Below are 27,774 nucleotides of genomic sequence, written 5' to 3'. Positions count from 1 at the left end.
AATTGACGGGAAAAAATACGGGATTCCCAATTAATATTGTAAGACCATTTCATAATCCAAGGAATCTTATAGCGGATAAAAAATAATAAGGGCATAGGAAAGAATAAATCACGTTCAGGGAGTTTGACTTTAGAAGAGAATATAGTAATAAGCTCAGTGATTTGTGCAGGAATGATTTCTGACTTAGGTCCATGTGTATCCCACCAGTGGAGAAACCAATAAGGAAGTTCAGGACGAAATTTATTATCAAAATTAATAAACCATGAATGGGAAAATTCAGGGGTTTGATGCAGAAATATGTAATAAAAGGACTCAACATAATCAGCATAATTGTATTGCAATTTAGAAGGAAGGGTCCTTAGCTCATAAGGGTGTGCACCCCAACTCTTTTGATTCAGGATCTGGTAGATGTATATAGAGTGATAAATGATTTTCTGGGGATCAATTTTATCTCGGATAGGCTTAATATCAACAGATTTAGTTTCATGGAGTATTTCTCTGTAAAATTTGAGGGACTTGTATGGACTGTGAGGCATGAAATGGAATCCAGGAGGGAAATGGTTCAGGGCAAGCATTGCAGGATTTATAGAAGTAGAAACATGGGGTTCAATAATGAAAAGATTAGCAGTACTTTTAGAAACATAGGGAGAAGTCTTGGGTCTAAATGTAGAAGAGGAAAGTGGGGTTGCTGTAGGAGGTAAAGCAAGGGGATCATAACTAGATGTAAGTGCAGATTGGTAATTAGGTCTCATTTGGCTCAATGTAGATCCTAAAGGGCTAAACCGATTATCTATAGGGATAGGAGAAAGACCAGGGAAAGGAGTAATTGTAGAAGGCTCAAGCTTAGGAAAGGAAGATGAACTGGGCTCATTTTTTATGGTTTTTTGGCTTAATGATGCAGGGAGGATTCTGGGCATTTGTTGGCTGTATTGCTCTTTATGCTTATCTTTTTCTTTTCTTCCGGCCATTGCTTATCCTGTAAAAACTCTCTGGTAAGAAAATCAGGAATAGAATTCTCACTGCCTTTAAGAAATTCAATATCAAAATCAAATATGCTCAAAAGTGCCTGCCAGCGTGCAAAAATCTGTTTTGATGCAATGTTTTGAACATCTTTTTCTAATACATGCTTTAGCGGATTTACAATCAACCCGTATAAGAAATTTTTGATTTAATAAATCATCTTGAAACTTAGTAATGCATAATACAATGGCTAATATTTCTTTTTTAATAGTACTGTAATTATATTGCGACTTAGTCCAAGTACCAGAATGAAAACGTACAATTTGCTCAGGGGGAATAGAATCAGTTTTTTGCTTAAGAATACCTCCATAACCTATATCAGAAGCATCGGTTTCAACAATTTTAAATGAATCTGTAGTAGGAATGCCAAGACAGGGAAGTGTCTTAACATGACTCTTGATTTGCTTAACAAGCTCAGTATGAATAGAAGACCAAGGAGGAGGATTAGTCTGTAATCTATCAAATAGGGGCTTACATTGTTTCCTCAAATTTTTATAAAAATCAGAAATATAATTAAGTGATCCTAAAAATCTCTGCAATTGGTTCTTATCAATAATCTGATCAGGAAATTTATCTGCAAATTGTATGGCTCTATCTATAGGATGTATTTGTGATTGGCTTATATTAAATCCAAGAAATCTAATATGCGTTTGAAACAACTTAATTTTCTTAGCAGAAACGACTAATCCATTGGTTTTTATGACATGTAGAAATTTATGCAAGTGTTTCCAATGCTGTTCTATGGACTCAGAAAATATAAGCACATCATCAATATAAACAATAGAAAATTGACTATAAGGATTAAAAATTTCATTCATTATATTTTGGAATTCACTAGGAGCATTCTTAAGACCAAAGGGCATGACATTCCACTCATAATGACCAAAGGGAGTTACAAAAGCAGTCTTATATCGATCAGACTCAGTAATTTGTATTTGCCAAAATCCACTTTTCAAATCAAACTTAGAAAATATAACAGCTTTGCTTAGGCGATTAATTAAATCTCTTTTATTAGGTATAGGATATCTAATCCATTCAAGAACAGTATTAAGAGGCTTATAATTAATAACTAATCTAGGTGATCCTCTTTCCAACTCAGCGTTTTTCTGTACATAGAAAGCGGGGCAAGACCATAGGAGACTTACTTCGTCTAATTATATTTTTCTGTAATAAGTCATTTATCTCGTTTTACAAAATTCCAATATTTCATGACTCATTTGGATAGGACGAGCTTTAGTAGGTATATTTTTTCAGAAAAATTCTTTATATAAGGCAGACTTACAATATGATTCTTTCTATGCCAAAAAGCAGTAGGTAAATCAGAACATATTTCAGCAATCAATTTTTTCTCAAATTCCTGAATTTGAACATGCATGCTAGGAGTACTTAATTGAGACTCAATTCGTTTAGATTTTACCTCATCCTGTAGATGTTTAATTTGGTTTGATTTATCAAGAATTAAAGAAGTAGTTACCGCATTAATATTTTTCTTTGCAGTTTTCAGCTCATGTAATTCAGAACGAGTAAGAAAATCAAATTTAACTTTTTCTCCTAAAGGGTTTGAGACGACCCCATCAAATTCAACTTGCAAAGGGTATAAAAGACTTATAAAGGGTAATCCTAAAATGACTCTATCAGTTATGTTTTTAATTAAAACAAATGAAGTTTTAAAGCAGATCTTGTTTTGGCAAACATGGGCTTTAGGGATTTCATAATTTAAGTGTAGCATTTTTCCAGACGCTGTACTTAGGGATTCTGCAGATTTTGTATAATATTTAGTAGGAACTAATCCTCTTTTATGCAATTAAGATCAGCACCAGAATCAAACAAAGCAATAGTTTCTAATTCAAAATCCTTAATAATTATATTGACTTTAGAGTACCATTTTCTAAAAGAGACATGATTAATTAAATTAACGGCTTGACCAGATTCCTCATTTTCTTCAGAATGGGTAGGACTACTTGGTTGACTATCAGTTTTAGACAACTCTTTTTCTAGTAAGGAATTTAATCTATGTCGGATGTCATAATTCTCAGTCTGTAATTTATAACTTAATTGTTTTAATTCAATTATTTCCTTTTTTACAGTTTTTACTTCAGAATGTAAATCATGCAAAGAGACCTCTTTTTTCCTATGAAACCTTTCTAAGGTAGTATTTAGACTTATAGTAGAGGAAGAGGGTTGAGCTATATCTGTATGAGCTATAATTTTTCTAAATTTCTTTAGATAATCAGATTTCAACTCAGGGTGTTCTATTTTACTAATCAGATCAATTAGTAATTCTTCTTGCTCTTCTTGCTTAGTTAAAACAGAAACAGACTTAAGAGTATTACAACACTTATCTTTACAACCTATTTGAATATTAGGTGAACTCAGGTAGGAATCAGAGACTCATAGTTGGATGACTCAGAATCACTTACCATGGTTAGATCTCCTGACTCAGAATCTCTTAACTCAAGAACTTTAATTAATTTATCTTTGTCTGCATCAGTGATCTGTGATCTGTAATTGTTTGATAGTATCTTTAACTTTACACTTATTAGCATAGTGTCCGAATTTCTGACACTTATAACATTTTACCTTACTCATGTCGGTTCTTTTCTTAAAGTTTTTCTTAAAGTTCTTTCCTTTAGGCTTATTTGACCATCTTTTCTTAAAGCGAGACCTTTTCTTGTAGAATTCATCATTAGACTGATAAGAATGATTCTTGCGTTTATAATGACGTTTTTTACGAAGGTGACTAGGGACTTATATTTGTTTTTTCTAGAGGGAGGAGTAAATAGACCATATTGTTCACAAAAATTGCCTAGCTCATATTTTGCAGATTTTTTTCAGACTGTATTTGCTTATTAATTTTCATATCAATACACATTTTCATTCCTTCTTGATTAATTGTACTAATTATATTTCCATATGTCAAATTATCGTAATCTATGTGGCCTAACTCATTGCTTAAGACAGTTCTAATTTTATGAGCAAATAAATTAGGTAATCCATTAATAAACTTTTATATATATATATATATATATATATATATATATATACCTACATACATGTATAGTAGGCTTTCATTTTTATGGTAATCCAACTCATGATCAGGCTCGTTCCACAAGCTTCCATAAAGATTTAATAACTCGAAAAATTGCTACTATTTTTCTTCTTTTGGTGAAAAATAATATTATGTTCAAGAATGATTTCAGTTATTTTATCAAGTATCTTTTGATTGATAATATTGGATATAAGTGTGTTTAAAGGAAGGTTGGACGAAAATGTCCTTTTTGTGATTTATTGAAGTTTCATTAAGGATTTTTGAGAAATTGAAGTTGAAAACTAAGATGCTTGAATTGAAAAATAAAGCGTGAGCTTATGAGAGCGTAAGAGCAAACTATTGAAAATCGGAGTTAAAACGAAGAAGTTATGCGCATTAGAAGTTTGAGGTGCCAAACTGTAATTTGAAATTATTATAAATAACCAGAATCAGAAATTCAATTTACAATTTCGCCGTGACCCACTTACCCAATTTGAGACCTCATTACTAAGCGATATCTAAATGACATGACCCGACTTTTTTGTTTGAGGTGCACACCACCACCCCGTTGAAATATCTCAACAACGCAATATTCTAACCTAGTTGGCCTTGTCGTGATCAGAGCTCTGATTAATTAGCGGCGAGCCTCCAAAGTTTTGTTGTGTGGTCGTGTGTTCAATCTCAATTATGGCCAAATTGGACAAAGTCTCAAGTCGACCCATGTATGAAACTTGCTCTACTCATCGAGCTCTTCAATTTAGCATAAGTGGTGACCGGTGATTTTGACTTTTATGTTGCCGAAATTTTCTCACGAGACCCATGCGTGGTGGAGGCACATGGGGCTAGCTTGGGAGACATGTTTTCGTCTCTCTGTGATGTCATCAATGCCCTGAGCATGACAGTATGTTCAAATTCTTGAGATTCGATATTTGATTGAAGATTTGAGTTTCGCCTATCATTTATCGTTCAATCAATTAGATCGTTGGATCGTCTTCAGCTTTTAGTATATGTTGTTATTGGTATTACTAGGACTGTGTATCAACTTGTGGATTGAGAATCGGATGTGCGTAGGTCCAAATAAATTATTCTAGGGTTATGTTGATCGATTGTCATCCAATTGTGCGATCAACAGAAATCCAACTGTTAGATTGTGGCCAAATTGTTAAGATGTGTTTCGGTGATTACAAATTGTTAATTTCCATATTGAACTTGGTCCTTGATTGGTGTTAGTCCTTGTTTTCTCTAGTCTATCGTAAGTGGGGCTGTAACATTTTCATATTTGAAAGAAGTCTTTGTGGAAGATTCATATCCCAAGATGTCTTTGTAATATCTGCAAATTGATTGACACTTTGTTAGTAAGGTTTGTTTGCATTGCTATTGAAAGATTCTATTAATGCCACATTTTTTCTTAAATATGTTGAAATGCATCTCTTTCTCATTAATGTACGCGTCTATAACAAGTCATCCATTAATTGCTCATATTTCTCATTAATGTATATTCTTTGCTACCACGTTTTTCTTATCACATTTGGATTGATTTTTCTTAGTCGATGATGTAATCTAGGGTCCTAGGTTATTTCTATTGTCATCTCCAATTGTTTAGAACCTTGCCATTTTGAAGACCAATAAGTTCTTAAAAAAAACAAAAACAAAACAAAAGTTGTATACTTCTGATTTGCTATGTTTGGTGTTATCTTCTTCAGTTGATGCTTGAAAAGGTTGGAGGTGGGAGATGTCTATTTGGCATAGTAGTCGAATCATATGCTTAGATATGAAATCAAGTTTTCTTGGCGTAGTCTTTTTTTTTTTTGTCTGACTGACTTTTATTTATTTATTTATGTGAATTTTAGTTTTGAGGGCATTTATGTCTATTTAAGTGAGTTTTTAGTTATTTTTGAAAGTTTTTATAAAAACTAACATTTATGAAAATAGGAGGTAAATTTTAGCTATTTTTGATTTTAAAAAAACTCTTTGCTCCGTGGCCCAAGCCAAAAGATTGTCTGCAATTTCCATTTCCCATATACTATTATTTTTGTTTACTTTATGGATTATTTCCATCTAACTTTTTTCCCTCATTTGCATCTATAATCTTTTTCTTCACTCTTACGTCACTTTTTCCTTATCTATCTTTAATTAAAATATAAACAAACAAAAATGAAAGCCTACCTAACCAATTAAGAATGTTATATTCTTAGTTTAATTTATGCTTAGCAAGATGCGTACTATCATCATCATATTTTAATTTTCAATACAACCATTTGTATTATCTTAACTTCTTAAGCGATGTGTTAAACAAACCCTCTTAAACATCTGAGGTCCAGTCCTATATGTATTTCTAGCATCAGATGAGCACATCATTTCGTTGTCATTTGCTAAAGAAAGCCACATTTAAACATGTACGAAATGTGAAAATCTGATACGATTTTTGTCCTTGTGAGAGAAAAAACAGGAGTTGTTTGACTTCTTAATCTTGTTTTGTTCCCACCTTATCAACCCATAATCATCCAAGACTTGTCGTGACATATATATATATGTCCAGAATTTTTAATGCGGGCTAACTATTTAAACGTACGTGACATAAGCCACGGATATATATCAGCAACCCCTTGTTGAACAAGTTCCTACCCTTATCATTAAATATCTAGTGCTTACGCTGTACATTTCAGGGATATTAAACATGTACGGCTCACAAGAAAAGCAAAGAATTTGAGATTTCTTTATAAGAGACCAGGTGACAAAAGTTGTAGGCGGCTTCTATTAAATTAGTCTGCACTTAAATTGGTTCGTCGCTTTTTTTTAAACACAATCCTAAATCACATCTTAATTTTTTGACTTAGATGGCCGCGCACACAATTTTCTCATCGCCTCCGAATTTTAAGTCAAATTTTAAGGCAGTGCGGAAATATTCATACTTAAAATCTCTGTCACATACAATGGATATGCAGAGAATAAACGCATTATTCTCGGCATAAATTATGCTAACCAACTTTTAATGAGGAAAAATCATCAAATTGATGATTGTTTGATTAGCACTGAGATTATTGAATTAAGGTCTGCTATATAGATTAAGATAAGTAATCACTGCCAATTAAAAAGCATGTGCTGCACAAATCATTCATTGGTCGGAATTTAATTAGAGGATGCCCAGGGAAGGTTTGGATAAAAAATAAATTAAATATACATATATCATAATATTTTAACTAAAAACAAATAAATATATATACAATTTCAACACCAATAGGCATAGTAAGAGGTCTTCCACATTTGTATTTGGTGTCAAAGTTTGTCCCAACATCAATTTTAAAAATTTTATATTAATTTGCCTCCAAAAGAGAAGCATTTTACCATAGAAAATGTAAGTACAAAAAAAAATTATCATTTGATTTTAAGCTAATAACTTTAGCTAGCCTATCCATTGAAAAATTTCTGGTTCCGCCCTTGAGGATAACATAAAAGAGGACCTGGAGGCACAAATAGTTGTTGCTGTGTATACTCGCACGCCAAATGGGAGAAGAAAAAATTTGTGGAAATGACAAACAGTAGTAGATTTCACAACCCCAATATTATAAGAGCTCGGCACACTATATATGGGATTCAAAGTTTCTTTCTTTCTTTCTTTCTTTTTTCTTTTAAAGAGGGTTATGTGATTGTAAGAACTGTCGCATAATAAATAACTGTGACTTTTAATATCATAATAGAATGTGAACATTCAACGTAAACTCAATTGACAATGAGTACAGAAATTTAACTTAAGATTGTTTAAGCTCTTGTGTACGATACTAAAAGGCTTTTAACTGAGAGTTGCGGATGTTTTATTCCAACCCAAGAAGGGCAACGGGGCAGCTCATTCGTTGGCTCAACATGGGTTATATGTACGGCAAGATTGTAGATGGGATAGGGATGGACCTTTTTGGTTGTTTTCTATTTTGATTGAAGATAGGGATGATGGGTAGGCAGGGAGTTGTTTTATGAGTTGTACTTTTTTTTAATATCGAATTTTCATCTTTATGGGGTTTTTTATGCCAAGGTTTTAACGAGACACAATTTTCCAACTTGAATCTAGTTTTCATGGTTTTTTCAGTTCAATGAAGTTATTTTTTCTTGATCCAAAGAAAAAGCTCTTTATGCTAGTTTCTATCTCCAATGTGGGATACTAATAATGTAAAACAAGAGGACCGATGTTTCACATATGTTTTATTATGTAAGTAGTATACGTATATCTCCTATCGAATTTACGAAGTTCAGAACTTTAGATGAGATCTTGAGAAGCTAAAACCTCATGTTAAGAACGTTAGTACCGTATCCTGTGGAGTCACCATCCAATTATTTCTCTAATATTTCATGCTCCTAGGATAAAAATAATACATCGTTGCTTGGTCGAGTCACCATCCAATTAAAAATACTATTTCATCCAGCTTTAGTAACGTCATCATATGTGGATGATAGGGTTGATATTTTAAAAACGTGTGACAAGTCACACCGTTGTTCGGTGTTAATAATTCATGTGTTATAATATGAGTAGATAATAAAGTTATAATATAATAATAATAAATAGATACACATGTTATAACATAAAAGAATTATTAACATCACGTTGCGATACGACCATCAGACCAAAAATTTCATTCATACATGGATCTTAGAGAACCAGTAATGGTAATATGTAGATCACAATGAAAATTTTCTGAGTTCTTGCCAATTGTATATACTTGCACTCTCTGACATGGTCCGATCAAACTACATGTGCCCTTTTCAGGAAAACAAAAGGAAAAGAAAAGAAAAGAAAACTCCTCTCTCAACCACTAAAGTATCTTTTCACATTATCATCACAAAATGTTTTAGTGCATGATTTGAGAGTTAAGAAAAACCATATCTAATAATTTAATTGTTGAAATGAATGGCAGTACATGGTTTCGATAATATGCCCTCGAATATTTTGTCATAACACAACCGCCATATTCCCTAGAGCAGTGGTTAGACCATCAGACTCACATGTTTTCTACTTTTTCTAGTTCAACTTGGAGTAGTTGCAGAGTAAAATGAACTGTCCAAAATTATACTATCCAAACATGAAATTTCTAAATTTCTTTGTTCATGAATGCAAACAAAGGAATTAATTATGTATACCAATTTAGAAAATTTGACTATTATTCACATTCCAAATTTATTTCTATTACGCAAACGCAAGGTTAGAGCATTTCCAATAGTCGTAGCAAATTAAACTCTTCAAATTAAAGTTTGTTGATCTGTGTGGCAATTTGAAAAGGTATATTTATTATTTCAAAATTTTATGTCCCATCAAACTCTTCAATTCCGATTAGTTAAAGAATTGTAAGAATCTAAGGAAGAAAACAATGGATAAATTGTCATTACATGCATACCCCCTTGCGTAGCCATTTGACAATTTTATAAAAGACTAATTAAACTACAAGAAACAACGAGTAATAAAAACATAGAGAAATTGCTTGTTGGATTTGGTCCAGGGACCGACACCGAGAAAATAAAAAGTAAGCGATAAGAATAGGGCAAATCACAATAAGCCAAAGTGCGCTACATTTGCGGGTGGCCGGAAGGTAAGGGTTGACTTAATCCAAGTGGGAGACATGGCCACGCAACCCCTAAGCATACGGCCTTGTACTTTCCTCACTAACGTCATTCACACGTGGTAGGTACTCTCTCTCTCTCTCTCTCTCTCCATTCCGTACGTCCTTTACACTCTCTCTTCTCTTCAAATATTCATACCTTTATTTTCTTTCCTTCCAAACAAGCACCTTACAAACACAGCGCAAAACACAAAATAAGCCCCCCTCTAGAAAGTTTCTATCTTTAATCTTCTAGTTTGTTGCTCGAGAAGGAATTTGATCTAGAATCTTTCTCGAGTTTGCGAATATGATGTACGAACAGCAACAGCACCAGCAGCAAATGAGAATGGATACCAAGAAGAAAGCTGCTCATGAGAGGAAAAAGTCAATGGATGAAGAGAGGCTTGAGATTGTGGATTTGAGTGGGATGTCTCTTGATGCCCTGCCTAATCCTTCCCTTAATTTGGGAACTATTTGCAAGCTTGATCTTTCCAATAACAATCTTCAGGTACTAATTCTATCTTAATTGAATTTATTTAGTCTCGCAATCATCTCATCTCATAAGCAGCACCAGTACATGATCGGACGTAGCTTTGCTACGTGAAGGTTCATATTTCTGTATGTTGGGGGATTAGAGAAGCCTCTGCATACTAACGTATATTATTTTATATATATGCATATATTTCTTCTAATATTCTCTTCTGGTGTAAATTTTACAGAACATACCAGAATCCTTGACAGCAAGGTTACTAAACGTGCTAGTGCTGGACGTGCATTCAAATCAGCTGAAATCTCTTCCAAACTCAATTGGTTGTTTGTCCAAGCTTAAGGTCCTCAATGTTTCTGGAAACCTTCTTGCATTTCTCCCAAAAACCATTGAAAATTGCAGGTTCGTTGTCTCTTCTTTTCCTCTTCCTCTTTCCAATTCAATGACAATAACTATTTCATTAATTAATTCTTGATATAAATAAACAAAGGCAATCCTTAATTTATTTATTAATATTTTTATATAGTGATTTTCTGGAAATTTAATCATTTAAAAAAAATTGAAAAGTAAATAAGAGATTTCACTTAATTAAGGAATATGCTGAATGAATTCACTTCATAAAATTTGTCAATGTGTTCCAAGAAAATTCTTAATTAAATGACTGGTTATAAAATGTTTGGCTTAAAATGAAGTAGCAAGGGGCTTCTAGCTTTTCTCTTAGTGTGACTCTTAGTGGACCACTATAACTTTTCTCTTTAAGCAAAAGAAGTAGCAAGGGACTTCTAACTCATGTGGTTAAGAGCATTTACTCCTGCGTACCCGAGGTTCTAGGTTTGATTCCCCCTCCCCTCATCCCACCAATATTGATTGTATCAAAAAATCATAAAGAACTAAGAAACTTCTAGGTTGAGTCTGGGGATCCTCTTTATACAATATGATGAAACGGATGCAATTAATTTCTTTACATATATGACAAAATCATACATTTCCGTCTTCTGATGTCACCCTTTTCTTATATTATATTCCACACCATTGCATCACATGAATTCACAATTTTACAAAAAACGAGTCCTTTTCGTGATCAGATTTGGACATTGAATAGAAATATTTTAAAAACCCTAGTTATTAATTCAAGCTAGATCCTTTCTAATTTGTTTCCTTTTTCTAACAGAAGAAGACATTGCTTTCTAGGTGTTGTAATAATTTTGTTGTCCAATAATCTGATCATTTCTCAATAAAATACTACTATTTTTGGAAGTCCATCTTGATGCCGTGGTTACTGCTTTTGACTTGTGGGAACCAAATGAACGGTGAAGATAAGTTACAACAAATAAGTCAAAAGTAGAATTTAATTTCAAATTGAAAACTCATGAAATAACAGTTACACGCATGCAAAGACAAGTAGGGCAACCATAGACCGTACAACCAGTAAACTAAGCAATACAAAATGGTTACGGCACTTTAAAATAAGGTCAACCAATACATAATGGTTCCCCACTAGTGGGTCTTATACCAAAGAAAAAAATAATAATGAATTCTTTTTAGTAAAAATGTGTGTAGTTTACGATATGATCATATGAGTGTATTAAATTATACATTAGTTTGAACTTAATCGTGGTTTTACAATTACTCAGGTCATTGGAAGATCTGAATGCCAACTTCAACAAGCTGAGCCAGATCCCAGACACCATTGGTTTTGAGCTCCACAACCTCAAGAAGCTATCAGTGAACTCCAACAAGCTTGTCTTCCTACCACGCTCCCTCACCCACCTGTCTTCTTTGCGCGTACTAGACGCTCGTCTCAACTGCCTCAGGTCCCTCCCTGAAGATCTTGAGAACCTTATCAACCTTGAAATTCTCAATGTGAGCCAAAACTTCCAGTACCTTGAAACCCTACCATACTCCATTGGCCTCCTCATGTCTCTTGTCGAATTGGACGTCAGCTACAACAAGATCACGGCTCTACCAGACTCCATCGGATGCCTCAAGAAGCTTCAGAAGCTTACTGTACAAGGCAACCCTATGTCTTCGCCTCCTCCTGAGGTGTTTGAGCAAGGATTGCATTCAGTGAAGGAGTACCTTAGTGAGAAAATGAATGGGGGACACAAGAGCCCACCCAAGAAGAAGTCTTGGATGGGCAAGTTGGTCAAGTACGGCACGTTCAATGGGGCTCGAAGCGTGTCCCGGGAGGAGAAAGAAGGGTTCATCATGCCCGAGTATCGCTCCATCGACGGCCTTGCTTCCCCGAGGTACATGGGGATGTTCTCACCACGTCGCCTCTTCTCTCCCCGTAATTACTTCACTCGGTGAAGGGTAAAATCGTCTTTCGGAAAAAAAAAATGAAAATTAAGAATCCTACTTACGTTCATGAATCATGAGTTTGAGTACTCATGAGGATGGGGTTAATTTCGAGTGCGTGTGTGTGTGTTTTTGTTTTTGTTTTGGGTGATGGTATTGGTAATTAATGGTGTTATAAACCATGTAGGTAAGTGGGGTTGATAGTAGGATCGAGGGTTGTCTTGTGGATAAGTTCTTTGAGCAGATCATGTAGCCTGCATTAGAAATAGTATTATAGGTCTCCTCTATATCAGATAGATACATGGGGTCTATGGGGTCTTTTAAAATATTAGTATTTCATGCATGTCTGGTCTGTAAATAAATTTCATGGGCTTCATGTACAGTTTTGGATCTTTTTATAAATAAATCTTTTGTAGCTACCGAAATTAATTATATCCTTTTTTTTTCTTATCCTTTGCTTCATAATCATATGTTTAGGCAGAGAAGCAAGACTTTGTTCTACCCAAAGTAACGAGCCAAATGTGAGCGTGTGTGTATATATATAAAGAAAAACTAGTAACCCCTTTTGGCTAAGAGAAAAAAAAAATACTAGTAATTAAACAAAATCAAAAGTCGTGTTTCTTAAATAACATTACTAGGAATGAGAAAATTGGGTGCATATCTCGAGGCAATAAGTCTAGACTGAGTGAGGGAGTGGCAATTCACATGAAAAAAGGGCTTTAACCTGAAATCCACTACTTCCTCATCTTCCGCCTTATGAAAGCAACACCTCCACAAAACAATATACTCACATCTTAACTAGTTTTATTAGTTTTGTTGCTTTTTGGTTCATTATATGCATGCGATCACCCAATTTGAGAGTTCAAATCTGTGATTTTTTAGGCCAAAAATCAAGTGGTTGTTCATATTTCGCTCAACAAGAGCGCTGACCAAAACACAATTGGTCAATGTTTAAACTCAAGAAGTAAACATCCATATATCTCGTCCAAAACCACCTAAATGAGGATTTAAATGTCCTTTTATCAAATGCAAATTGATTGCATTGTCCTTAAGAAGGCTTTTATGCTCAAGGCTAAAATGATCATTTTGACTTCCATTATAAAGGATTTTTATTTTATTTTATTTTTACATAAGCTGGGGGGATTTGAACACGGGACTTCAAGTGCATGAGTAACTACTTTTTACCACTTAAACTACAAGCACTTTGCCACTAAAAGGGAGTTTATTGACCGAATTTGAGGAATCTAAATAATAACACCCTATATAGGTCTACATTGATTAAGGGTTTGTTCCAACTAGCCGTTGATCTAGCGATATTTGTCTTCATTTGATTAGAGGAGGCTTCAATAGATTTGACTACTTGGATAGCTAGACAATTTGTGATGAGCTTAGAGCATCTCCAATGGAGATGTCAAATCCTATATGGCACTTTTAACGGATAAAAATAACAGCTGAAATTTACTCCAACCGAATAGCTATAGTCTACGTGGAATGGCTTGTGAAGCCTCTGCTGTCAAAATTGCCGTCAAGTGCTGGAGACGTCTTTTGATTAATTTATTATTTCTTTACCTATCTAGTTGTGGCTTTATCATTCATTTAATACTTATCTATATTTTTTTTCTTCTTGTTACTATTTCATGCATCTGCTGTCATTATATGCTTTCATTATTATTTTTCTTTTTAATTCTTTTCCTTTGTTATCGTCACTTGACACTACTATATTGTTGAAATTTTTACCGTTGAAAATTTATGTTGATCTTTTTTATGTTCTTTTCATCTACCAACGTGGAGATGGATGGTTTTTTTTGTTTAATTGTATTTATGTTACATTTTATAATTAATTTATAAGTATTTTAACTTGATTAATGAATTACTCTTAATACTAAAATTTAAAAATACATTCATTTAAGAAAGTAATAAATAAATCAACACTATGTAATAAAATAATATTTTAATTTGATATATCGGGTGAGATGTAAAACTATGCAGGATGTCAAATGACCACATCTACCATTAAATTTAAATTTGATTTTTGGTATTTGACATCTTTCTTAGAGATGCTCTTACTTAGCTTTGTTGTGGTATATCAGGCCACTGTAAACGCATTTCAAGAGGCTTTGTTTAAGAGCATTATAGTGTTGTGGTTTTTTAATTGGGAGGGATGTCAACTGTAGCATTTGTAATCATTTCTATCTTACTCTTGTAATTAAACATTCGTTTACTTGCAAAATGGCTACTGGTTTCGTGCACCTTCAGTCGATTTGAACAAACCTAGCAAGCTTTTCCTCTCAACAAAGTCTACATTTTGCAGAACAAGGACATTTAAATGACTCAGACATCGATTTGAACCAAACCCAAACAGACTCAAGACTTGCAACCATACTTAAACCAGAAAACTAATCTTACAAAAATACATCCAATAATAACATAATTACTTCTAAACTCCAATCATACAGCAACGCAGAAGACCAATAATCTTGAGGACAGTCTATCTACAAGGCAAAATCCATAAACTAAGATTTGTGATGCACAGATCGGACTGAAAGCCAAACAATGCCAAAGCAAGTATGGAATCCATTTTTGAGGAAAAAACCAACGATTCTGTTTTCAAAATCTCCACATGCCACTTTCTTGTCGATTTTCCGTCTGCTGTATGGAAGTAGGGAGAGTAGACTGGAGGAGAGGTCATAACGGTTACGATGCTTGTGCTCTTGTGTTTTTTGTGTTACAAATGGAGTGCAAAACAAGGGTTAAAAATGTGAAAATGGGAAAAGCTTCTTAAGATCCTAGCGATCAGCTTGATCTTCAAGTGACAGAAGGGAGAGATGTGCATCTCTCTCATCTGAAACTGAGAATTCCTGTGTATGCATACGTGTTGCCCCAAAAACAAATGAGTTTTTCTATGCATTCCATTTTGTTTTTCATCCAAGCAAGTAATCATCATGCAGGGCCTGTACTTTTCCTTGTTTCCAATAATTTTTACTAGGTTTCCATAAAATAGAAACAATTCCTGAATGTGACCTGTGATGGATAGTAAGGTAACAGCCTAGACCACAGAGGAAATAAGTTTTGAGGACAATGAGAATCAATTGTAATAGTTACAGATCATTTCCTGACTATTAAATAAGCAGCAGCAGCAGCAGCAGCAGCTTGCTCAAACACTAGAAACCACCACTAGAAAACATGGATATGGATACAAGGTACACATATGATATGGATTAGACTCTACCAACCTAAAAGAAAACAAAAGTTATAATACTGTTCCGAAACAACAGTAAACAAAAACATCTTCAATCAAAAGATAATCCCTGTTGTAGTTAGAAACTAAAAGTTGGCAAGTCATCTACTCAAAGGAAGTGTTCATATATGCATTTGTCATTCATGTACAATTAGCAAAGGATGTTATAAGCCAACCCATCCTGCGTTTTCATTTATGATTATAGTCCTTCCCTATTAAAAAACCAGAAATTCAAAGTTTAGCACCCCCTCACATTTGCAAAAGCCTATAGACTATGTTCCCTTAACAATCCTATGGCATATGCTTATTTCAAACTCCTACTATGTATCAAAAAACATTGACATGGATATGATGCTATACTATTAATATAGAAATTGAGGGGCGCTTTACGAGTGCTACAATCTCATATCGACATTTAGAATTATTCATGTAAAATACATATCAGTATCTCAAATGAAGTCCTTCACAGAAGTACCGGTGGTACAAACCATCGTGTCATAGTATCCCCGGATTCATTGGTAAGAAAAATTTCCAGTAACGATGTAAAGATTTAGAGTTTTAACCCCGCAGACATTATGCTTGCAATTACGAGCAAAATTTATCACACAGAATTCCACATTCTCCACCATAGTGCAGCACATCGAATTCAAGGAATATCATAGAGTATAATCTAGTCTTGGTCCCTAGTGTTAAATGAATTACGCCCTACCATTTCTTCCATGATAATACAATTACAAAACTTTATGCTGCTGAGCCAATAATATTGTTGTGAGACCTTCCAAACCCACTTAAAGCATGCTTCTTTGAGGCAACAAACAAGAAATTCGATTGAACAAAAGCAGAGAGTAAAAATCAAAAACAGATAAATCACGAAATGATACAGAGAGATATCAGATTCAAATTATACGATAAATATATAACTCCATGTCTAAATTAAACCATAATTGAGGTCCACAATTTGCAAGATCAACTGAAACTGAAATCGAAATTGAAAATTAAGGTGCTAATTAGCTAGCTAATGAAGATAAGCCGGGATCTTGATGCGAATAAAGAGCATACTCATAACATAGGCCAAAACGACCGAAGATATCCCTGCAGTGGCATACGAGACTTTCACACTCTTGGCTCGGTTTCGATCCAGGGCCAAGTCCATCAGCACAATGCCGATCCCGCCCAGCACGAACATGAACCCGGACGACAGACCCTCGATTATGTACTGCCCGTTGACCCGGCCCTGGAGGAAGACGACGGGTCGTACCGAACCCGTGAGGCGGTCCTGGGTAGATCCGATGCCCGGAGGCTCGACAATGACATCGTAGACGATTCCGGAGACGACCATGAAGTAGGTGAGGAGAACGAGGGCGTAGACGGTCATGGGGGAAGGGAGGGTGAGGGATGGGAGCTTGAGTCGGAGTCGGGGCGGGCGGAGGAAGCTGTAAGGGAGGATCCGAATGAAGAGGAAAAGCGGGTCGATGGAGGCGGAGGATGGGTCGTAGGGGGTGGTGGTTGTGGCGGTGGTTGGGGGCTGGGTTTCTGATTTTGGGGGCATTTTGGATGGGTCGGATTTCGGTTTTGGTGGGGAGTTGCCGTGTGGAGTGTAGGGGACTGAAGGGTGATGACTATCCCGACTATCTGATGGTGAGAGAGCAATAACCTCCTCTCCTTTTTTTTTTCTTTTTTTTTTTCTTTTAAGAAATGAAATTCATTCACGGTGCGTTTGGATGAGGGAAATGAACTTGGGATTTTGACAAAAGTTATAATTTCTAAATTGACATGAACCAATTCCCGTGCTTTGATTAAAAAAAGCATCGAAATTTTGAAATTCCGTGTGAGAAAAAACATGGAATTTGGATATCATAAATCACAACTTTAAATTCTATCTAAAAGTCAACATTTCTAAAATCCCAAGAGAGATTGAGTTTTTAAAAAAGATAACTTTACAAATAAAGGTTAAATTATGTGTTTTAAATCCGTTACCCATACAATAAATTTTACAAATTCTATAATATTAATTTCAATTATTTATAAAATTCCTTGTACTTTGAAATTTCCTCATCCAAACGCATTGAATCAAAGTAGTGTATATAGAACAACACGAAACAGTGGTCTTGTTAAAATCTTCCTGAGGGACAAACCTCAAGGTAGGAAAGAATACCACACATGTTATAGACTAACAAGAGAGTCTGAAACAGTCACGCAAGACCAATGCTAGAGCAAGATAAAATAAAACAACAAACTAATACATAGACCTTCGACGAAAACACTACAACACAATCCAACTGTCAAAAGAGTCCTACTATGATATTATAGTCCTTTGTATAGCCACAAGACAGTGAGAACATCCGACAGAGAACACGATACGTTGAGAAGAAAGAAATAACCATTAAGCATACCATATCCAGCCACCTTTAGTAGTAATTGGGATGAAAAAAGAGAAATCTGTAAGGAGTAACACAAAGAAGAGACTAACCCAAACAGGGCATGTAATTATAGAGACGAATAAAAAATATTTGAGGCATCACAACTATCCATGTAAACAATTTGCATGGACGTCTCAAAAGATGTTGAGTTAACACATGCGATTGAGGAGAAATATGATAATACAAGAAAGAAAAGTAGCTAGCTGCCCACACACTAGACATTAATTAGCCTCATAAGTGTGGACTACTGACCTTGGTCATCAAGTTGGAGATTCTTATATTTGGAACCGGCTTATGCTAAACCTGCTTAAGCATGTTCTATTTTTCCAAAATAAATAAATAAATAAATTTAGTAGCGGGTGCTGTTTGCGTGATTTAGGGTTTAGAATTAGGATAAAATCATATGACCAAAATTGCCGTTAAGGCCCAACAAGGGCGCTACCAACTAAAATCGAACTAGACCAATTCCAATGAGTTGGGTTGTTCTTGGGCCGTCATTTAACAATATAACAAATCCAAGTGAGGGCCTTATCTATAGTCCTTTATGTGAGGTCCTATCTATTAACCGTCAGATTAAGCTAACTAATTTGATTCAACCGCTAATCAATTTGATCAAACGATTAAGAGATAGTGCCTTAACTAAGGGCCATATATAAGGCCATCACTATATAATTCAACTCATATATACATTGCTCAAACTAACAATTTTGTTTTTTTGTTTGACTCAAACTACATTATCAAAGAGCTCTTAATTAGCTAACAGGGTCTAACCTTATAAAAAAAAGGATTTTAATTTACAGATCAGTGGTCTGTCAAATCCTCATGTCACCTGATAGTTTGAGTTCGAGAAACCCCTTCTCTTGTAATTTAGACTATAGTTTGTATTTAATATATATAAAAAATTCTTAATTTTGCTGTAAATTACATTCTTTAAATCTAGGTCACATTGGCTGTTGGGTAAACTTTCTTTTCCGACAAAAAAAAAAAAAAACTTTCTTTAAACCCAAGTCACGTTCGCACATAGACAAAAAAAAAATTCTTTAAACCCAAGTCACATTCGTTGATAGACAAGTTTTCTTTTCTGACAAAAAAGGAAAAGAGAGAGAAAAAAAACATAATAAAAATTGGTCGACTGTCGGTACTCTGGGCGTGATTTGTTCAACCTACCTTTTTTCTTTCTTTCCTAGTCTCTCAGACAGACAACTTCAAATTTCCGCCATCACCGCTCTCCTCGACCCACGTGTCCCTCCCTCTCTGTCTCTTTGTAACTCGAACTTAGTACCACAAGCTGCACCTCACTCTGACCCCAATCTCTACCCCCCTCTCTCCTCTAAAAAGAGTTTAGAAAGAGAAAGACCCAGAAACCCAAAAACAGAGCCGTTACCATTGTTTCTGAGAGAGAGGGAGTGACAGAGATCGAAAGGGTGATGCTTTGCACCCGTAAAAATGTTAAATTTCTTAGTAAGGAAAGACGTTAGGAAGATTCTCAAGCGCAAGGATAGTGATGCTGGTGAAAGAGGTAACTTTTGCTACTACTAATTTCAATTTCCAACAAAAGCTGCTACCTTTGAAATTTATATTTAATTTTAATGTTGTTCATATTTGGGACTTTTAATTCTCATATTTTGGCCATTGGGTACCTGTGTTTTTCAGTTAATAAGCTTAATTACCTATAAAGGGTCTCTTTGTCTGTTGATCTGGGTGACATATGCGTTTCGGTGATGAATAGTGTGAAACACTTGCATTATTCTTTTATTCCAGCTCCATTAGTTTTTTTTTTCCTGATAAAGTTTGTGGCTTGCGTTTGAATTCACTTTTGGGTGTTCAACAACTTGCATGTGAGTTTTCCTCATTGCTTTTTTGCCTTCTTGTTTGCAGGTTCTAATATCTGTTACTTTATTCATTTACGTCGACTGATTCGCATGAGCCATTAATTGACTATCTTCTTCACCACTTTGTTGTTCTTAGGAAGAAATAATAAGATAGTTGCAGACCCTAAAATATATTTTTCATTGATGTAACTTATACGTACATGCTTGCAGCTTGTACTAAATACCGTGCGGAACGATTTTTAATTTTCTTATGCCAAGCGATTTTGTTTAGTTTTGAAGAGAATATATAAATAAAGATTTTGCTTAGTTTTAAAGAGAATAAATATATTCTTTTCTTTTTTATTCTTGAGTCGAATATTTATTTTTACTTTTTTTTCTCTTCCTGGATGCACAAATTTATGTAAATTTATTATATCCTTTTTTTTTTGTTCTTAATGAATAATATATTTCTTACTAAGTTGGAAATATTTATGCATATGGGTATTTTATGCTGACTATCATATACAATGCATATGCACACCAAAAACATTATTTATATGATGAATAACATTTATGGATTGACATTTGTTATATTTCATAGGTAGCTATTCCAGTTTGTTAAGTTTTGCCATGAAAGAGAATGATATCTTATTATAATTGTACTTTGGTTATTTAGGAAAGGTGAATTAATTATACATTGAGCAAACCATGTACAGTATACTAATAGTCATGGATCTGCAGTATGTTGCTCATTGATGATTTATTTTTTTCTCCGTCTCTGTGTACATGAACTCAGGAAGAGCTCTAGAAGACTTGCGGGCAGCTCTATTTAGTGAATTTCGCTCATCTGAAGGTGCAAAGCGTCAACAACAACAACTATGTGGCCCTGCTACTGCTCTTACATTCAATTTTGTAATTGCTGTTGGTATAATTTTCGTGAACAAATTGGTTCGTATGCTGAATTCTCTATATATTTATTTATTCTATCCATATTTTGCCAGACTGGATTTTAAAATAGCAGTTTTCCAGCTGATAACTTACCCAGCTTGTATTTCCTCAGGTGCTCAAAGTTGTTGGGTTCCAGTTTCCTATATTTCTCACTTTTATCCACTATGTCGTTAGCTGGTTTTTGATGGCCATTCTAAATGCTCTGTCTATCCTCCCTGCATGTCCCCCAAAATCGACTCGCTTATCTACGTTATTTACTCTTGGTTTTGTTATGGCCTTTTCTACTGGCCTTGCTAATGTTAGTTTGAAGTACAATAGGTGAGATATTTCGTCAGTATTCCTACCTACAGAAAAGATCATCAGATTCTATTTTTCATAATTAATTTTAATTTTCAACATTGAGTTTGATGTCTATTTCTTCAGTGTGGGGTTTTATCAGATGTCTAAGATTGCGGTTACTCCATCAATTGTTCTCGCAGAATTTTTATTGTACAATAAGAGAGTTTCTTTCTCCAAGGTAGCTCCTTCCTTTTGGAAGTATAAATGTCAATTCAATATGCAAATAAAATGCAGTTTTATGTTCTTGCTATTCCAGGCTGGTTTTTGTTTTCGTAGGATAGAAAATTGGTGTCAGGTTTTACATGTTTGTGAAAGTATTTGCTCTCCCTTTCCTCAATATTTTCATCATTTCACAAAACTCTGAAATGAGGAGGAAGTAGACCACATCAATGTGTCCCTGCCTATTGTGAAAGATATACTATTTGGAAACTGTATTAAATTGTAAAACCTGGCATTCCCCACTGATAGAAATTTTTTTTTTTCAGACATCCAGGAAATCTTACATACATATTTCTTTCAGTCTTGATACTTTGGTTTGTAGGGTGCTTGTGTCCAGCTTCATGTAATTGGTTAATTTATTTTTCTATCATGCTGTGTTTCTTGATTTTTAATTGTTGTTCTTATACAAAATTTACTTGTCATTACCCTCACTCTAACCATCTATAACAGCTTCTCCTTTCCGTTCTAACTCCTTGGTATGAAATTTTCAGGTTCTAGCACTTACAGTAGTATCCTTTGGTGTTGCTGTGGCTACAGTAACTGATCTGCAATTCCATCTCTTTGGTGCTTGTGTAGCATTAGCATGGATAATACCAAGTGCAGTCAACAAGATTCTTTGGTCTAGTCTGCAACAGCAGGAAAATTGGACAGCCTTGGCGTAAGTGGTGCTCCTTTTGAAACTCTTCAGTTTGTATTTGAATCTCCTTGATATTGACCTCTAGTTGGAAGAATTTATATTTACAGCTAACTAAAATGCGAACTGTTGAACAGGTTAATGTGGAAGACAACGCCAATCACCTTATTTTTCCTTGTTGCACTAATACCCTGGTTAGATCCACCCGGTGCCCTCTCATTCAATTGGAACTTTAATAACACCTTGGCAATTCTCATGTCAGCTATTCTTGGCTTCTTGCTTCAGTGGTCAGGTGCTCTAGCACTTGGGTATGTGATATCTGTTTGTTCCTTTTGATTATCCTATGTTACTGTTTTGTTCCATTGTTTCCTATACAAGAGTTTTGACGTCCAATGTCGTTGTCTTATGGTTTACATAGGTTCGTAGCATAAACAAATTAGTCAACATGGTACACTGTCAGAAATGAAGTAAAATATATATATATATATATATATAATTTCTCTAATAAGATCCTTAAATAAGGTTCTTTTGGCTGCTGTTATATTAGATATGGATGGCTGAGATTCATTGAGATTTATCTTACCTGATTTGCATATCAACTTTCCATGTATTATTATATGGCTCGGAAACAGGTTCGTTTTTGATGACCTCATCAATCTGTCTACCTTTCTGTATCTGTATTTCTCATTGTCTCTTGCTTTTGCTTTTATTTAGCTTTTTGTTGAAGAGGGAGAAACTTGAGATTTTTACTTGAGAATTCTGATACTGGAAATAAGATTTGGTCACCTTTCAAATTGATAAAAGGATATATAAATTATCATTTTGAGATGAATCTTCCCTATAAGATATCCTGTCAATTTATTCACTCTTACCATTTTCGTAACTACCCAACATAATTTGAATTTTGATTATAGAATACTGCTTCCAATGCTACAACGCAGCAGTGGTTCAAATTTTAAGTCCATGATGAAAAGCAGATTGGAGTATAATCTATGGGTGTGTATGATTCTCATTTATAACAGTATAGTGATCTAGGATTACAAAGAGTCCTAGCTAGAGCAGTAAGCTGAGACACTTATCAGATTCTCTTGCATTACTTTACATTGCACTTGAAAACCTAGCAACAATCAACAACATTATTAAAGAGTGCAATAGCTGATATGGGCAACAATGGGAGGTTAAACTTATCCATCGTAGGCATACTAATAATTACAACTGGGCATGAAAGTCAAACAACACCTACCAATAAGGTTCAGGGTTAAACTTAAATAACACATACCAGTATGCTGCCACAATAACTAGGATTACCTGTATGTACAAGACTGAGCACATGCTAGCACAATTCACACTACTTTGGTATCGCAGCAAGCTTGACCCGTAACACACTTTGGCATGTGACCATTATGTTAAATGACATGAAGTTTCAATTCTATTGATAACCATTTAAACAGTCTTTTGTCTTTTGTGTCACTGGATGATGGCTGAATGGTTGTAATGTATCTTGGGGACTACTATATGTTTGTTCATCACAACTTTTATATTACTTTGTTAAAAGTATGGCATGCAAAATTTGATTTTGGTTGGTTCTTGTGGTTCTGATATCCTTGATTTTTTTTTTTCCTTCATCTTTCTGTGAATTGACAGGGCCACATCTGCTGTTACACATGTTGTTCTTGGTCAATTCAAAACATGCGTCATTCTTCTAGGAAACTACTACCTCTTTAGTTCGAATCCAGGCAAGACGAGTATTTCTGGGGCTTTCACAGCAATTGCTGGAATGTCTATTTACACTTACCTTAATTTGAAGCAGCAATCGAGCAAAGCTCTACGACAAGCCTCTTCTTTGCCAAAATCAAAACTGAGTAAAGAAAATGGCAGCATCCATGAAGGAAACTACGGTTCTGAATCTGTCTAACTTATCAAGCTGGATACATGAGAAGATCTAACCCTCTCCCCTAACTCGGGCATTGTTTCGTTTGTTCATTTTTAGCTTAGAATTTTTTAGGTACTCAATCCACTTTTACCATGAATTGGAGTTTGGTAGTAGTCTGTATGACAATACCTGCTCCAAGGTCACCTTTTGTGGTTTCTGTGGGGTTCTTCAGCATTGCCTTGGCTGCAAATTGAACACTGTATATATATTAATGAATGGAAGGTGTCTTTACTGGTTACAGCTTATTCATGTGTTTCATTTTATTCTTGTTTGCTCGCCATAGCTCCCTAGTTTTTGTGAGTTTGTTTGAGTTATTCAACCAGAATAATATCTATCTTAAATAAACTTGCCCATGATATTGCTAGTGTTAGTGAGATCACTTTGCTTACAAGGCAAAAGATAGCTGAAGCTGTTTGCTTTCTTTCAAGCTATTGGATTCTATTCTTTGCTTTGGCCCTCAATGCATCGATGTGATTAAAGATATAATTATAAAAAACTTTATGGCTTTTTATGTGAAGTCCACGTCAACAAGAAAACTGGAATCCACCTTTGTCACATCACCAATTAACACCTCAATTAACGTTCGTTTGTATGCGTTTGTAAATCATTGATGGTTCTTGTATGAATTTAAAAATAGGACAATAACTTAACTTGAGGGTTATCTGTAAATGAAAATGACCCTTCTTATAATCCCTACTTAATTTTCTGGTTACATATTTCCAATTATTCTATTATTTTATTGTTGATGTAAAGGACTCTATTTTCTAATAGAAGATGATATGTGATGGCTTGGCTCATGCGATTCACCGTGGTTGGAAGAAGATTTTGATTGAAGGAGATTCTAAGCTCATTGTTGACTGTGCGCCACCAGGCTAGTACTCCGTGGACTGTGAAGATGTTAATTCAAGATGTGTAGCATTTGAGGCTCGTTTTGTGATTCCATCAAGTTTTCTCATGCTTTTTGGGAAGCTAATTTCTTGAACGATGCCTTAGCCAACTTAGGTCATGGCCTGTCCCCTTCCTTCTTGTGGGAAGTTGGGATCCCTTTATTTGTTGCGCCTGCTTTCCTCTTTTTGATCTTTTTGGGCCTAGAAGTTTCGTGCTGTAATGTCCCTTTTTTTTTTGTGAAAAAATAAATGTGAATTAACAGTCAATCATAATAATTGAGGTAATCTGTACAGAACAATTATCACATTGGAATCCTCTTTAGCATTCTTCTTGATTTGTTAGAGCTTAATCTTCAACAATGTGGTCCCCACCCTGAAATTGATGGTCTGTGCTCAGTATTTTTGTAGTGACGAGCGAAAGGCTACCAAAATCATCAAAACTGAAATTAAAATTTAAAACCCAACAAAAAGATTAAACAAAAATCAAAAACCATAAACAAGAAAATGTTGAAGTAACCTTAGCCAACAACCCTACCCAAATGTCACGTATTCATTTTACCAAACTTTTCATGGGTTGTGCGACTGTCTTTGACTTGGTCTTTTATTCAAAGTAAGACAGTCCAAAAAGGGCCAAAACCCTAATTGTATAATGAACTCTACACCTATCATTCAGAAAACCCAGACATTTGATTTGATGAAGCCTTGAGCCTCGGAAATTGGAACTCATTAGAAAAACAATTATTGCTACTAGATTGATATGCACGCACACACAGCCACATCCACATCACATGGCCACAGCTTTCGCTGAACTTAATGCATGGTGTCTTCTCTAAGGTTTACAGGAGCTGGTAGCTCTGTTTTCTTTATTAATGGCATGTCTCGAGAGATGACAGGAGTTTATAAACACCTTCATGTGCACTTAGCATATACTACTTTAATTTTGGGTTTAATTTACTATAAAAGACACACTCTCTTGCTTGACCACGTGAGAAGGCATTAGAATATATAGTACAAACAATGTCAATTATAATATGGATAATAACAAACAAATAATATATAGTTTTCCTATTCTATTGTCTTCAAAATTTGGCCAACTTTTAGGTCATTTTCCATAGAATCTAATCCTAAATCCTATGGTTATTGTTTATGCATAACAGCTGGCAAGATCACCTTGATGTGATACCAAGAAACCCAACACGTGTATTGTTTTGATCTAATCTAATGGCTATATACAAATAAAATAATATATATATAAATTATTCTCTTATTCGGATATCTACACGTTATTATTGTGCGGATATCAATGTAAAAAAAGAATAAAGCAGGAAGGGGTAATAGAAAATATATGAGATCTACACGATAATAACGTTCGGATGTCCACATAGAAGAATTTCCTTAAAGAAGATCTTTTAAAGGATATTGCTTTGTAGATTAGAACTTTAAGGGTCATCTTTGTGAAAAAGTAGTCAAATTGAAAATAGGTTTTTCATCTAAAGTGTATATAGCCAAATACAGTTCATTAATTGAAGTTAAATCATTTTAATGAGACGATTCTTAGAAGGGAAACCTAAACAATAGACACATCCCGATCATTGGAGTGCATGCGTACTGAAAATAGGATGTTGTGTGTATTTGTTGGAGAAAAAAATAAAATTGCAGCTAAAACTTAGATCCCCTATTGTGATACTCAAGAAAGAGAGTTCAAAAGTCAAATTCACAAAGATGACTATATTGGTATGACTATCCATAACATGTTAATTATGTAAATTATAACATTACGTGACGGTGTCACAAACATGTCCACCTACTTTCCTTAGGACAATACAAAAGATCTATTTCAACCATTTCTTATTTGATACACCTCATTGCCAGGTGAGGGAAATGCTGCATAAAGAAAAAAAAAATTAGGACAAAAGGAATTAAACCCCTCCAAAGCTAAAATCAGACTACGTGAAGTAGAGGGTGACAAATTCCCTTTTCATTAGACCTGAAGGATTGATGGCATAGATCTGAACTAGATGGGATGAATCTATAAAAGCATTAAGGTTCCGCGTCAAAAATAAAATAAAATAAAATGAAGGTTTTGGAACATAGTCAATGTATATGATGCACATTATGATTGCATGTCAAGTAAGACAATATTAATGCACAATTCAAGACACATGGATGCAGATTCTGCTGACAAGCAATACAAAATGCTTTTTGTCTACCGTGATATTATAAACAAACATCAAATTTGTCTTCGAATGCAATTCTAAATGAACTTCAAGAACAATGTAATGTGAAACTAAATTTTAATTTTCACTCTGCTTAGGGTCACATGGTTCAGCCACTAATATACTCTGCTAGCTAGACCTTCTCTTTCCTACCACTAGTATACTCTGCTAGTAAGTATAGTCAGATAAAGCATAGCATTCACACGAAATCTTACCCAACAACAACGCAACCTTCAGCTGATGTCAAAATGGTGGAATGTTTAGACTGTTGTTGATTGCTGATACGCGAAAATTGGAAAATTTTAAATAGTTTCTGCGAGATATTGTCGAATTTCGACGAGAAGTTGACCAAATTCGACCCCTTTTTTTTTGGGGCTGATCAAATTCAACGTTTGGGTGTTCGGAAATATCACCTCGATAAATTTGCAAGAAAAAATCGATGAAACTACGATAAAATACCAGAGATGGCATTATTCTGTGACAATGATGTGAGCATGTTTTAAAAAGAAGAATGTAAAAAGACATGGAGGGAGAGACTTGAACACAAAACCTCGAGGCTATTCTTAACCACTTGAGCTACTAGTACCTTGCAAGACTTTTAGTGGTTATAATAGGAGAGTAAAGGATGAAGACGTCCTAAACTGTAAAGATCCAATTTGTAGATTTTATATACAATGATCTATACATCTTTTTATATTTTTCATTTCTCAAAAT

The 27,774-nt window shown here is 34.7% G+C and overlaps 3 protein-coding genes across 3 annotated transcripts; 2 read left to right on the top strand and 1 right to left on the bottom strand.

The window, feature by feature from the left end:
* The first annotated feature begins 9,799 nt into the window (after positions 1-9,799).
* LOC103323624 (plant intracellular Ras-group-related LRR protein 6) lies at positions 9,800-12,847 on the top strand. Its single transcript, XM_008225626.3, has 3 exons — positions 9,800-10,138; positions 10,350-10,519; positions 11,752-12,847. The coding sequence occupies exons 1-3, from the start codon at positions 9,938-9,940 to the stop codon at positions 12,425-12,427; spliced, it is 1,047 nt and encodes a 348-aa protein (XP_008223848.1). The 5' UTR covers positions 9,800-9,937; the 3' UTR covers positions 12,428-12,847.
* Positions 12,848-16,543: 3,696 nt separating this feature from the next.
* Positions 16,544-17,293, bottom strand: LOC103323625 (Oligosaccharyltransferase complex/magnesium transporter family protein). Its single transcript, XM_008225627.2, has one exon. It carries the CDS (start codon positions 17,200-17,202, stop codon positions 16,669-16,671), a length of 534 nt encoding a protein of 177 aa, XP_008223849.1. The 5' UTR covers positions 17,203-17,293; the 3' UTR covers positions 16,544-16,668.
* Positions 17,294-19,216: 1,923 nt separating this feature from the next.
* Positions 19,217-24,202, top strand: LOC103323623 (Nucleotide/sugar transporter family protein). Its single transcript, XM_008225625.2, has 7 exons — positions 19,217-19,592; positions 20,681-20,832; positions 20,945-21,150; positions 21,256-21,349; positions 21,882-22,048; positions 22,162-22,332; positions 23,669-24,202. The coding sequence occupies exons 1-7, from the start codon at positions 19,520-19,522 to the stop codon at positions 23,937-23,939; spliced, it is 1,134 nt and encodes a 377-aa protein (XP_008223847.2). The 5' UTR covers positions 19,217-19,519; the 3' UTR covers positions 23,940-24,202.
* The last annotated feature ends 3,572 nt before the right edge of the window (positions 24,203-27,774 follow it).

Source organism: Prunus mume, linkage group LG2 (genome assembly GCF_029339155.1).
Source record: "Prunus mume cultivar Tortuosa linkage group LG2, ASM2933915v1, whole genome shotgun sequence".
NCBI lineage: Eukaryota > Viridiplantae > Streptophyta > Magnoliopsida > Rosales > Rosaceae > Prunus > Prunus mume.
Note: the sequence above shows the minus strand (reverse complement) of the source record. Positions and strands in the feature narration are given on the sequence as shown.